The following is a 15,133-nucleotide window of genomic DNA, read 5'->3' on the forward strand; positions in this document are numbered from 1 at the left end:
TCATCTTCATCTTATTATTTTAATATTTAATATTTTTTTCTGGAAACAGTGAGACATTTTTTAAGATTTTTTTGATAAATAGAAAGTTCAAAAGAATAGCATTTGAAATAGAAACATTTATAACATTATAAATGTCTTTACTGTCAATCAATTTCATGTTCCCTTCCTGAATAAAGGTATTAATTTCTGTCCAATCAATCAATCAATCAATCAATCAATCAATCAATCAATCCTGTCCAGAAACTTTTGAATGGTATTGTTCATGTCTAGTAAAAACAAACAAACCAGGTAACAGTAATTGCTATAAACATAGTAATTATTTTAAATAATAATTTACATTTTTTTTCTTTTGGTTTTAGCTTTGATATTTGAAGCAGTAGTGCTTCTATAAAGAGAAAAAGTGCTTCTATAAATTTCTTTGAAAAGATTTTAGCATGCTAATAGTGTACTAGCAGTGCAACAGTAAAACTCTCTCAGATAAATTACTGTATGTCTCTAAATTCATGCCCTTTAAAGAGCTTCAACTACAACCAGTAAAGCTCTGACCACCTTGAACGTGTGCATAATTCCAAATATATGTGTCTGTTGCAATTTACTATTTAAACCTAATGAGACGCAGTTACACACTGGAATTTTCCTCCTGCTGTCACTTTGTATCAAACCAGTGCAGCTGAAGTCATGTGATCCATAACTAGTCGGCACAGACCTGGCACATCGACTAGTGCCAGAGCTAATCGACTAGTTCAGTGCCACCCCTAACATATGGTGATCAAAGCCGGAATATGAATTTTGACAATTTTGAAAAATTAAGGAAAATCTATTTCTGTGTGTGGGAGTTTGCAGACACAAAGACTGGCGTCATGCCACTTACCTGTCAGGTCTCACCCACTCAGGTGCCAAACTCCTGACACACATTTGCATTACTGAGCAGCGTGTGTGTTCGACACCACCCATTCCGTTTCAACAAACCTCTCATAAATGACATTCACGTGTATGTCGTGAAATAGATCCTGACAGGTGGATCAAGAACCCAACGCAAATTGGCTACTTGTTTATTTTTTTAAATAAATAAATGAGCTTTTGAGTTTAAATATGATTTGAGCAAAAAGAGTGCTACTAGAAATCTAGGAAATTGTGAAAAGGGTCAGTTACACTGAGGAAAAAAAAAAAATTAGTGTTGGATTTCCTTTGAAATAATTTATTTTCAAATTGCTATTAAAGGGGTCATGACATGAGAAATCAAATTTGCCTTGATCTTTTAAGAGGTCTTTGTACCATTAAAACAAACTGCAAGTTTCATAGCTTAAAACATCCTCCTCTTTGTAAACAAAGCATTTATTTAATCAAGCTCCAAAAACGGCTCGTTTTGATAATGCAGGATCTGTGACGTCACACAGGCAAATATATTTGCATATGACTGCCTCCAGAGCAAGACATCAACAAATAGTTATACATCATCACACCATAGGCCCCGCCCACTGGCATTCAGTTACTTAATGGCTGACATTTGCCTACACTGGATGTGAGTGTTGTGTCAAAAGCAAATAAAAAACATTATAATCACTGACACTGTCTACACTGAATACAGTATACTAGGGATGCACGATATAGCGTCCACCATATCAGTATCGGCCGATATATGTTCATTTTTACTGTTATCATTATCGGCCTGATAAGAAAATTTGGCCAGAATATTAAGGCCGAAAAATAATGAATTTTTTCTTTCAGCTGTGACACTTCAGATGCGCCCTGTTATCCATGATGGTTTTGAATTGCTTGAAATATGATTGGAATCACTTCAAAAAGGAAAATACCGTTAAGTGCAACATGTGCAGCGCAAATCTGTCATATAGGCTACATAAAATTATTGATACTGTTTCTTATGCAATGACTCTAGCCAATCATAACAGTGGCCATTTACTGACAAGCCTTAGGGCTCGTTCACACAGAACGCATTTTTGTTTCTAAAAAAAAAAGCGAGGAATGGTTTTAAAAAAAGCGCAGCGCGAAACGTGAGGGTCTCAAGACGTGCTTTTGAGTACTTACTACTGTAAACAGAAGCTCTCAACGCTCTGAGTTCTTCTGATTGGTCCACTGTTTTGGAATTGACAATGATGAGTGGTGCTGCGTGTAAAAGTTGAAATTCTTTTAACTTGACATGGCATCTTGTGCGAAGCACTGCAGAAGAGGCGAGACGCGAATTTAACGGTAATACACATCTATCTAGCGTGTTTACATAGAAAAACAATGGAAAAGTAGCGCATTGGAATAGAAAAACGTGTTATGTGTGAACGGCCCCTTAAAGGAGCCGCACAGACAGAGAGTCAGTATGAAGGTGGAAAACAGTTGTGGAAAAATCGTTTCTCTGTGACGTTATCATTACAGTTGTGGTATTGTGGTATGTATACAGTTTAGTGCTCATTATGCAGAAATATTCAACCTCAGAACGGTGTGTTTGACCAATCAGAATCAAGTATTCCAGAGAGCCGTGTAATAATAAGCACAAAAAATGTATTGCAAACACTTTCTCTTATACATAGTCACCCATCTGCCGAAAGTCTGCAGAAAAGATCTCCCCTCCCGTCGCTCCACTCTGTGGGTTTGACATGTTGTTTTGTTCGGCTTGCACATTGCATACAATTCTGATGCAACCCGCTGTAAACGCTCAAATCTTTTCACTCTGTGCGTGTGTGTGCCCGCGCATGTTGTCTTGTTGTGTGTCGTGTGCCTCTCTGTCTGTTTCCAGAGCTCACACCACACTGACAAGCAGCGGATCACTAAGTGAAACAAAACACTCTTTAATAATTCAGACACCCCCCTCCCTCTCACTCTTTCTCTATCTCACACACACACACACACACACACACACACACACACACACACACACACACACACAAATCCCTTTAAGTCTCCATGCGTTTGGATCTCTGTGACGGGAGGCTGCTCTTTTTGTCTTGTCTTTTATCCGCTCACACACTCTCGGATGAAACCAGAAACGAGGCAGAGAAGCGTGTGTGTGTGTGTGTGTGTGTGTGTGTGTGTGTGTGTGTGTGTGTGTGTGTCCATCTACAGTACATACAGATCGTTCTTCTCTCAGTTTTAGTTAGCAGGTCATCCAATTCCGGATTAAACCTGCTCCCAGAATCCCAACATGGACTTTCTCTCCTTTAATAGGCTCCAATTTGAACGTAATCATCATTTGGCTTGACATGGATCCCCCCTAATCTAGATCTTCCCTCCATGAGGAAGATGAAGGCATTTTTCCTCCATTAGCCTGAGACAGGATTGCAGTTTTCTATTCAATGCTCTGATTGTTTTCCAAAATATAATTGCAGTTATCATATGACTCTGCACATGCATAATATGAGCGCTATGAAATATTCATGAGCGTATAGTGTGCGCCGGCCAAAGCTGCACAGGGTAACCCAAGACTCTGGGGGGCGCTGGGTAATGGGGCAGAGGAGCGTAATCAGGTTGTGTTACACCGCAGACAATATTAAAGGGAAGAGACTTCTGAAGTGTGTGTGATGGGTTCAGACATTTGAATGTGTGTGTCGTCAGACAGGTGGAGCTGTCAGGTGTGTGTTTGATTAATGAGGGGCTGGAGATGTTTAATTGTGCGTATTGGACATGCATGTGCACACACTTCTCCTGTTATGTCTTCCACAAAAAAATCTGCCACAGTTCCACTTGACTTTACAAATCAGCACAACCTATTTTTTTTTTTCCCCCACTCAACTTTTTGCTTAAAACTATCTGAGACTAACCCCGACATCTGTCCAAACATGTCTGAAATTATTTAAAACAACACACCCTGCCGTACTTTTTATTATTCGAGCAACAACTGTAGTTTTTTTTGAACCAGGGCAAATTCATTATAGGGTCTCTTCTCACTTTTCCCCTCTGCCTACATTTGTTATCCTTGTAATCGCTTTTGCCAAAACATTCACCCTTTTAATTAAATTCATAAGTCGACACAGCTTTATCTCTCTCAGTGGTCTGGTTTGAAAAACCAGATTTCGCTGCTGTCACAGTTTTCTCTTGCTCCTTTCCGGGAACTGAATAAAAAAAGGGTTCTATTTCTAAATCATTAAGGCACTTTGAGACTGGAAATTGCTACTAAGGGAGAAAAGATGTGAGAGATTTTTGGTATGTTAATTTTGTTTGATTAATAGGAACGTTATTTATTAATAATAATTATACACGCGCACACACACACTGGGTAGTAACTGATTACATGTAATCTGTATTATGTAATCAGATTCCAAAAATTAAGTACTTGTAATTAGATTATATTATGTTTTAAAGGATTAGTTCACTTCAGAATTAAAATTTCCTGATAATTTACTCAACCCCATGTCATCCAAGATGTTTTTGTCTTTCTTTCTTCAGTCGAAAAGAAATTAAGGTTTTTGAGGAAAACATTCCAGGATTTTTCTCCATATAGTGGACTTCAATGGTTACCAATGGGATGAAGGTCCAAATTGCAGTTTCAGTGCAGCTTCAAAGGGCTCTACACGATCCCAGACGAGGAATAAGGGTCTTAATAAGTATATAAATACTATATACTTTATAACCAAAAATACTCGTCTTGCACTGCTCTGCGACGTGCCACGCATTACATAATCATGTTGGAAACCCTTATTCCTCGGCTGGGATGGTGTAGAGCCCTTTGAAGCTGCATTGGTAACTGTTGAAGTCCACTATATGGAGAAAAATCCTGGAATGTTTCCTCAAAACCATAATTTTTTTTTTTTTTTGACTGAAGAAAGAAAAACATAAACATCTTGGATGACATAGGCGTGAGTAAATTATCAGGAAATTTTAATTCTGAAGTGAACTAATCCTTTAATAGTTTTTCATTAAACTCACGAACCCCATTCTCAGAAACCCTGACATAATGTAATAATTAATGCACTTCATGTTGTTGATGATAAAGAATGGAAAATATTTTCTTTCTCTTAGTATTTTTATGTCAATATGGTATAAGATTATCCTATTCAAATCATTGTGATAAATGAGTTAGGTCAAAGTAATCTAAAAGTAATCCAATTATATGACCTTAAATGTGTAACGTAATGGATTACGTTAGCGTTAACTACAATTTTTTTTCGTGTGACTACAATGTATAAGTAATCTACCTTATATGTAGGTATTGTATGCGTGTGTTATTAATTATTGAATTAAGAATAATGAATTTTTTTTTTTTACATTTTTATAATAATATAAGATTTTTTTTTAAATACGATTTTTAATATTATAAATAAATTATTTGAATGTAAATACATTTTTTATTTTTTTTTATATCATGTTTTATTTTGTGATATAACTCTCATTCTCATTGGCTGTGAGGCTGTAGCCATAGCAACAAAACTTATGTTGCCAACATTTCAGAATATTTGGGTATACGTCTTAAATCAATTACGTTCATATCGAAGACCATATATTTTCTCTTCATCTTGTTCAGCCCAAGAACTTTTAATCTAAACACTCGAGGTAGACCTGCTGATAAAATGTGTTTTCACAGAGAGCGGCTCTATCAACAGCAGGTTGTTTCAAAGCAGCTAAAAGAAACAAAAACGGCAACTATTTATCAAATCCGTCAGCGTTTAATTGAATGTGAAACGGTGGACAGGAACAGTCAGTCTTTTCATTGAGCTGTCGGGACATGATGAATGGAGCGAAACGTGGAAATGCCCATCTCTCCCATGTCATTCATCAGCTCCGGCGTCACGCACACGCCAGCCGCGCACGCTGATAAGGAAAGTTTATGAAGAGAATTAGTTCTGAATATGCTTCTAATGAGGTCATTATTTATTTTCAGAGGAACAGTGAAAAAAATAGATTGTTTTTAACCGATCCGTCCCTTCCCCCCGTTCCTAATGTTGCATATGGAATGCTGTAAGTGAAAGTGCTGAAAAAAAAATGAAAAATGGCTTCACTTAGTCTACTCTGAGCTTAAGTGTGAGTAAATGTTGTTTATTGTGCTTTAATAGATATGTCTTCATCTGGATCAGTTCGATGTCGTAAAACTGTCTCTCTCTCTTTGTGCAGATTGAGAACCTGCAGGAGCAGCTGAGGGATAAGGAGAAGCAGATGACCAGTCTAAAGGAGCGCGTCAAATCCCTGCAGGCAGACACTTCAAACACGGACACGGCCCTCACCACGCTGGAGGAGGCCCTGGCTGAGAAGGTGGACACCCACAAACACAGATTCATTTACAGCCGCCTAAATCCATCAATGTTGTGTTGTTCCCTGTCAGTTTTAGGGTTGTCATACCAAAATTTAGTTCGACATGATTCTCACCCATGTTGTGTTTGAAGCAACTGTCTGTCGGTTACACACTGCCTAATTGGATTGATGTTACAGATTCTTTAAAATGTATTATTCATTACATTTGATTTAACTTTAATTTTAGTATTAACCGGATCCAAAGTACTGGTTTTGTATTTTTGTCATCCGTAATCAGTTTAGATAGATTTTACGGCAGGTGAAGGGTCAGACCAAAAATGCTGACTTTGACTATGAAATGAATAATTATTGTAGCTATAATAATAATAATAATAATAATAATAATAATTGTAAATAATAAAAACCAATATAAAATAATAAATAATAAATTAATATAAATTATAAATGTTTTATTATTATGAATCATATTTAATATAAATGTATGACCTAATAATATTAGTAAATATATAAATATTACATTATTATTATTATTATTATTATTATTATTATTCACATTTATTTGTATAGCGCTTTTCACGATACATATCGTTTCAAAGCAGCTTTACAGAGAATGCATATCATATCAACATTACAATTTATTATTATTATTATTATTATTATTATTATTACAATTCATAATAAAGTTTAATATGAAAATATGATCTAATACTAATAGTAAATATTAATATTACATTAGGTTATTTATTATGTCTTCTTCTTCTGCTTATTAGTAGTAGTATTTTCTAACTGCAATTAATAATTAATATTCATATTTAATATTAGTGTAAATGAATATTATTAATATATATTTTCTATTAAATTCATATTAAAAATATCAATAATAATAGTAATAATAATAATAATAGTACAAAATTATGATATAGTAAATAATAAAACATAAATAAATAATTAATTAAATTAATATTAAATGTTATGTTATTAATGTTCATATTTAATATAAATGTATAATCTAATACTGTTAGTAAATATGTAAATATTACAGACTGCCATGTTTAACATTAATGTGTAAAGTAATATTATTAGTAAATATTACATATTATATTCATATTAAATAATATTAATAGTAGTAGTACTAATAATAACAATAAAAATTATAATAGTAAATAATAATAAAAATCTAAATAATAAATACAATTAATAAATGTTATTGTTATTAATGTTCTTATTTAATGTGTAATCTAATACTATTATCTAAATATAAATATTACATTAAGTTATTGTTGTTGTTGTTGTTTAATATCAATGTATAATCTAATATTATTAGTAAACATCTAAATATTAAATTAAGTTGTTTATTTTTTTATTAACAGTAGTATTAGTATGTTCTAGTAGTAGTTTAACTACAATTAATAATTAACATTAATTTTCATATTGTGTAAATTAATATTACTAGTAAATATTTTAGTATTGCATTCAGTTTAATACCATTATTATTATTATTATTATTATTATTATTATTAGTAGTAGTAGTAGTAGTAGTAGTAGTTCTAATTTTAATAATTTAATTTTAATTAATATTAAATTTTAAATCATTTTAATTAATTGTAACTAAATTAAATTTTACAAATTGACAATTTTTTATTATTATTATTAGTTATACATTATAGTTGTTTATTGTTAGAATTAATATTAACTACACTTGTGGAGGGTAGTAGCATGTGTTCTCTCCTTCAGAGACATGAGTTCACAGGTGACATATAGACTGCAGTTGCAGCAGAAAGGGTGTGGTGTGTGTGTGTGTGTGTGTGTGTGTGTGTGTGTGTGTGAGTGTGTGAGACAGCAGTGAAGATTGCTCTGTCACACACCCTTATGTAAGGCCTCAGTCATTCTCGCACTACGATTGACCTCCCAGCAAGCGTACGGATCCACGGGTCAATCCCCGTCACTTCTCATCAACTCACATCGCATGTGTGATTGTCTCCGCCAACACCTCCTCGTAGTTCTCTGAATGTTTCAGGTCACGGACATCCAGATGACGCAGTTCTCTGAATCAACATATCCCCCACACCCACCCCCTGAGCTCCATCTCATTAATATGAATGAAGTAACCCCGGCGGTTATTAGCATTGTCTTATGTGTCCGCAGTTTGGCGGCGATCCGCTGTTCTGCGTTTCCCCACTTCATCTCGCTCGCATACCCTCACGCGCCGAGGTTTGGGCCTCCCGTTCCTCCCAGCCGCGGGCCGGAAATTAACTTTGTCAGCCATCTGCATATTGAAAAGGAGAGCTCTGGCTCGTTTAGTACTCGAACACAGGCGTACACGTATGCACTTCTGCGCAGACCGTTTCTGTCCTTCCCACACGCAGTTTTCCATTTCACACGCCTCGGATGCACATTCTGAACCCCGATTGCATCTGGTGCTCAGCATCGCGGAGAGAGTTAGCTGGCGCAGCGATGAGCGGTCATGCTTAATGTCACAGCTCAGCAAGGATCGGCCAGGAACGTCGGCTCGGGAGAGTGAAATACAGCCTTTGCGGTGAGAAATGCAGCGCGGGCCTTAAAAAGAGCTGTGTTATTATTGTCCGGTTCGGCCGCTCGGTGTGTGAGTTTTGGCCGGCGTGGGTGTGAAAGTGCTGGAGGCTGATGCTCTCCATGATTCCAGCCGTCCTCTTTCACAGGCCATCGACTGCAAATGCGAGGCTGCGCCAAAACACTCTTTCCTCAGACCTCTTATTGTCTCACGTTATTGCTCTGTGTGTCTCTTTTTCCTCTCTCAGAATTATTAAAGGTGCTTTTTTTGCAGCGTTATTAAAGTGCGCATACTGTACAGCATAGTAGCCGTTCACATCAGGTCTGACTCATTTCTACTAAAGTTACTTCCATTTTTTTGAAAGAAGACGCGGCCAAATCCTCCAACACCTGGCCAAAGTTGACACATGTGTGAGATTAATGGATCGTACACCGAATGTGTTCATTCAGATATGTTCCACTAGCCGTGCAGAGTTACGCTTAAGTTGGGAATTAAGGAATTGGTGTGCCTGCGTTTTCTAAATTTTGACAGGTGTTGGCCCAACTCTTGTTTTTGGGTAAATATTACACCCCTTACATAAAACTGAATGTACATAACCACAAAATCATTTCCTCTTCTTATGTGCCACTTTTTTCTTTAATCATTTAAAAAGAAAAATGAATAGAAAATGTAATATTATAGTGTTCAACCTTCCATAATACAGAAATTCAACAAGTAAAGTGAAATCTTAAAGGCACGGCATTTATTTACTATTACAATTTTTATATATATATATTATTTTTTTTTATTAAATATGACTTATGAAATTATTCAATATAAAATATGAATAATAATAATAAGTTTATTGCACTAGATTGTTTATTTATTTGAGTATTAAATTATATTAAATAATTTAATATAACTTTTTAATATTATTAGTAATAATAGTTTACTACAGTAGATTCTTATATTAAAATTATATTAAATTATTTTTAATATAACTTTTTTAAATATTAATAATAATTATAATAATAATAGTAGCTTATTGCACTAGATTCATATTTATTTATTTAGTATTAAAATGATATTAAATGAATTTGAATGTAACTTTTTTATTATTATTATTATTATTATTAATAATAATAATAATAATAATAGTTTATTGCATTAGATTCATGTTTATTTATTTATTTAAAATAAACTTTAATACTTTTAATATTATACTTTTTAATAATGATGACTATAATAATAATAATATTTAATAGTTTAGTAGTAATAATATTTCTTAATGCATTATTATTATTATTATTATTATCATTATTATTTTATTAGTTTAGTATTGTTATTTTTAATAATGATATTTTATTTGTATTTAATATGAATGTATGACCTAATACTATTAGTAAATATATAAATAATATTTTTTATATCAGTAATATGAATAATTATTATTGATTGCACTTTGAATAGGCAGTAGTGTGTGTTAGGTTTTGGTAAATTTGAAAGGTCTTTTATAATTTACTCGCTATTATTACTCATGTCATTTCAAATCTTTATAGTGTTATTTTTTTTTTCCCCATGGAACAAAAAAGGGGATTTTCTTGAAGGATCTTCAATCAGCTCTTATCCATATGTCAACAGTTCATAGTTACCATAAAAAAAAGACGTTTACGCCTTATTCCAAGTCTTCTAAAGCTGTATGATAGCTTCGTGTGAGGAACAGGGCGAAATAAGTGAAATTGAACTATTCACTGATGATCTTGCATCAACTGTCGGACAATTGTATGTTGTACTCAATGGAAAGCTTACCTGCTTAATATCCTTCAAAGTATCTAATTTTGTGTCCCACAGAAGAAAGTCACATGGGTTTGTAGCAACATGAGGATGAGTAAATTATTCATTTTCCCTCTGCTTCTACATCACACATTTAACATGTCCTCTCTTGTTTGTGATGTTTGTAGGAGCGTATTATCGAGCGTCTGAAGGAACAGAGGGATAGAGACGAGAGAGAGAAGAGCGAAGAACTGGACAGCAACAAGAAAGAGCTCAAAGAGCTGAAAGAGAAAGTCAGCCTACTGCAGGGAGACCTGTCCGATCGTGAGGTGAGCGCTTGTGTTTGTGTGAACTCACAAACTAATGCTTTATTAATGCCAGTATTGTATGAAGTTGCACATTTGATGATTTTTCACAATTTACTGTGTTATTCTAACGATTTACACCTGGTGGACAATGAAATGGGTGAAAAAGCCATATCTAGAGAGCAAAATGTTTTGATCTTGGACTCTTTTGACTTGAATCAGTAATCAATCTCCTATCAATGCCTTTGAAACTACCCAGAACACTCTAGCAACCACATATCAACAATAGATAATGTGTTGTGCTCTTTTAGAGAACCACCTCATCTACAACATAATTTGCTCTGTTTATGACCGTTAAACTACAATGTCATCGTGCAAACATACTTTGATATTTGTGTAATCTGGTTGCATATTTGGAACAGAAGTTTGGGTTTGCGGTGTAAACATGAATCGTGGCCTGTACGCTCAGCTAAAATCCACAACTAAATCCTAAACAAAATCTCTTCTATCAAGACAACTGTAATTAAACTCCTCCAATATGAAAACACATCAATGTTGAACTATTATTTTATTTTTCTGTGAAATATTTTCACCTCCCCCCCCTCCTTTTTCAAGATGTACCTTTTGAAAAAAGGCTTTTTGAGGACCAAATCTTGTATTTTGTAAAGAAAATGCTTTTATTTTAAAATAATTTTCATATTGCATATTTTTCATATTTTCATTTGTAAATACTGGTAAATACTGGTAAAATGTACCAACGAACACATTTAAAAATAAACACTTTGGCATACCAGAAAAATAATCTGTAGCCAATCTGAATTATATAACAATCAGGCTATCCATCTCATAGTGAAAACCATGTAGCCTACCAAAATTTCAATAACAGTAGAAGTCAAATCTTATTGTAATTTTGGAATCTGGGTACCGTCTTACGTTTTAAAATCACGTATGGGGGATGTTTGGTCCCGTCAGCGAGGCACGCTAACTAGGGCTGGGACAATACATCGATTCTCGATTTGTGATACAATGATTTTGGATCAATTCTGATATTTTTTCTCTCTCTAATCGATTCTGAGCTTAGTTTTAACAGCAGATGGCACTCTAGGCTAGTTTTTAACTGCACACTCAAATGCTCACGAAGAAGAGAGCCGGAGAGCGCTCGTACGTTCGGCTGAGTCATGTAAGTGGTTAAATACACTTGCACCTCAGCTCAGAATGCTTTTATGATGCTAGATTTATGTAAACACAACCCACTACGAACACCTTTGTAATTCGCTTCAACCTTTTCGAACTTTATGAATGATTATTTTAGGTTTAAGTGATGTGTGTGTAAAGGAACTGGAAGCAAGCAGAGTATGGGTGTTTCTAAAGTACGTAGTGCCATCTGCTGTTAAAAACTAAGCTCAGAATCGATTGAGAGAGAATCGTGATACATCGGAAAATATCAGAATCGCTCCAGATTCTTTGTATCGCAAATCGAGAATCGATGTATTGTTCCAGCCCTAATGGTAACATAACAGTCACTCGGCTCTAAGACAGTTAGTTTTTTGAACTTGCGATCTTCTAACATTACACTCTGACACACCGTATTTCTTGGCACACTCATTTCACATATATTTGGCGCCACCTACTGTTGCGGGTGTATTATTGACATGTAAAAGTCTAGACCCTGAAAATAAGATGAACCCATTTTTTCAGATGTAAAAAACATTCGCTGAGTCCGGAATTGAATACTTCTCTACTATATAGTATGCAAAAAACAGCACACCAACAGAATAGTATGACCGAATTCATAGTTTTCAAAAAACAGTAGGAGAAAAGTCCCTGGATGACCTACTACTTCCGGCGAGATTGTGAAGTGTGCATTTCGATTGAAACTTTACTATCCCATGAAGCCACGGGAGAGGATTTATAAGTGGAGGTGAAGTGACGTAACTGACGCTGGTAGGTTACATGATAATAACAACATGGCGGATGTAGTACGTCCGAATTTCATTTATACTACCCCATTCATACTATATATAGAACATACTTTTTTAACGTCGCAAAGTAAGTTCAAATTCAAATGTAGCACTACTCAGTCAGTACATGATTTCATATATTCGGAACAATACGTAAATTATATCTTGCGTTTGTAAAAGCAAGTAATGTTACAGGTTTTTGTACTGTACGAGCAAACATTACCAACAAACAGCTCAGAGGTGATCTTCCAATTGACATCTTGTGCAGTTTCACATTCATAATGCTACAAGTTCAGATGGTGGTTTCGAATTTATAATGCAGTAATCCTCTATAATGTGTCAGGTGCATATTACAGAGGTCGATCCCAGATCCCAGACAGCATTAGAAGCAACTTCCTTTAGATTGTGCTATTGGATAAGGTGCTCAGTCAGGCTTGATAGAGACAGACTGATTCCACAGACATCCACACAATCCCAGAGGAGCTGTAGCAATGAGAACAGACATGCTGGACCCACAGCACTGTCAGTCCTGTGTGTGTGTGTGTGTGTGTGTGTGTGTGTGTGTGTGTGTGTGTGTGTGACAAGAAGATAAATGGAGGATTCTAAATGTGAGGGAACGGCCCCTCCCAGAGAGCAACTGCTCATTTCTCTTTCTGTCTTCAACTCTGCTCTGTTGTTTAGGTTTTTTTTTTTTTGCCTTCTATCCTTTTTCTCTTTCTTCATTCCTTTTGCGCATGTATTTTGGCTAGTATCTCACCAATGGCCTTTACATCAGTATAAAAGAAATGAAAGTTTGGTCATCGTTTGCTCATCCTTATGTCGTTCCAAACCTGTATGACATTTTTTCCTTTCGTGGATCACAAAAGGAGAATTTTTTAAAAATTGTATTGGCCGCTGAAGCTTTCTGAAAATTCATAAAGGACATAAATGCACCATAAAATTGGTTCTTTTAATTATGTTTTGCATAATTTTAAAGCACATTTCCTCAAAATTGTGTTTTTTTTTTACTTTTTAGTGATTATTTTTATTTTAATTTTTCACTTAATTTCATTTAAATTGAAAACAATTTCACAAAACTGGCCTGAATTAATGCAAAATTCTCAAGTTCAAATCACTGACTCAATTATCCAGTTAAAATTGATAAATCCTCACTAGAGTCGGAATAACGACTTTAGTTTTGACTTCATATGGCTTCTGAAGATTTGGAATATAGCGTACAGGTCACACGGAATACTTTATAACTTTTATTGTGCTTATTTTTGTCCTTTTTGAATCATGAATGCTTCAGTCCTTGAAATTCCATGGAAAGAGTGACCAGTACATTATTCAAAAATTCTCCATATGTGTTCCATGGAAGAAAAACAGTCATACGGCTCTGGAAGGACATGGGTGAGTAAGTGATGACCGAATGTTAAATTTTGGTCGAACTATCCCTCTAATGATGGTGTTCTCTGTGTACACGTACACCAGCTTTCCCACAGCTCTGTGTCTGTGGCTGTTTTATTATTCAGGTTATTCTTGTTTGCTGTGATCTCCACATTCCTCTCCGCTGTCTGCCTCTAGAACATGGGCGATGCACATCCCCACCACTAAACCACTTCCTGTCTCACCCCCGTCGCTTCTTCCTCGCATCGGCATCTTTCTCTTTCCCTTTCCATTTCTCTTTGCTTCCAAAAGTTCATAGAAATTCTCATGAAATCAATTTCTCAAAATCATAAAGAGAAATAAGAAATTATGTAGAAATTGAGTATATATATACAGTATCTCACAGAAGTGAGTACACCACTCACATTTCTGTAAATATTTTATTATATCTTTTCATGTGACAACACTGAAGAAATGACACTTTGCTACAATGTAAAGTAGTGAGTGTACAGCTTATATAACAGTGTAAATTTGCTGTCCCCTCAAAATAACTCAACACACAGCCATTAATGTGTAAACCGCTGGCCACAAAAGTGAGTACACCCCTAAGTGAAAATGTCCAAATTGGGCCCAATTAGCCATTTTCTCTCCCCGGTTAAATTTGGTGTTATCGCTCTCACTTTCTTATACTGGTCACTGGAAGTTCAACATGGCACCTCATGGCAAACTCCTCTCTGAGGATCTGAAAAAAAAGAATTGTTGCTCTACATAAAGATGGCGTAGGCTATAAGAAGATTGCCAAGACCCTGAAACTGAGCTGCAGCACGGTGGCCAAGACCATACAGCGGTTTAACAGGACAGGTTCCACTCAGAACAGGCCTCGCAATGGTCGACCAAAGAAGTTGAGTGCACATGCTCAGCGTCATATCCAGAGGTTGTGTTTGGGAAATAGACTTATGAGTGCTGCCAGCATTGCTGCAGAGGTGGAAGGGGTGGGGGACAATCAGTGCGCAGACCATAGCATGGCT

The 15,133-nt window shown here is 35.3% G+C and overlaps 1 protein-coding gene across 6 annotated transcripts in view; it reads left to right on the top strand.

Moving 5' to 3' along the window:
- Positions 1 to 15,133, top strand: part of erc1b (ELKS/RAB6-interacting/CAST family member 1b) — a 220,437-nt gene that overhangs the window by 49,506 nt on the left and 155,798 nt on the right. For all 6 annotated transcript variants that reach the window (XM_051890004.1, XM_051890009.1, XM_051890005.1 and 3 more), the window contains 2 exons: positions 6,055 to 6,192; positions 10,663 to 10,803. In XM_051890004.1, coding sequence (XP_051745964.1) covers positions 6,055 to 6,192; positions 10,663 to 10,803 — 279 coding nt within the window. The remainder of the gene's footprint in view (positions 1 to 6,054; positions 6,193 to 10,662; positions 10,804 to 15,133) is intronic.

Source organism: Ctenopharyngodon idella, chromosome 4, assembly GCF_019924925.1.
Source record: "Ctenopharyngodon idella isolate HZGC_01 chromosome 4, HZGC01, whole genome shotgun sequence".
In the NCBI taxonomy this organism is placed as follows: domain Eukaryota; kingdom Metazoa; phylum Chordata; class Actinopteri; order Cypriniformes; family Xenocyprididae; genus Ctenopharyngodon; species Ctenopharyngodon idella.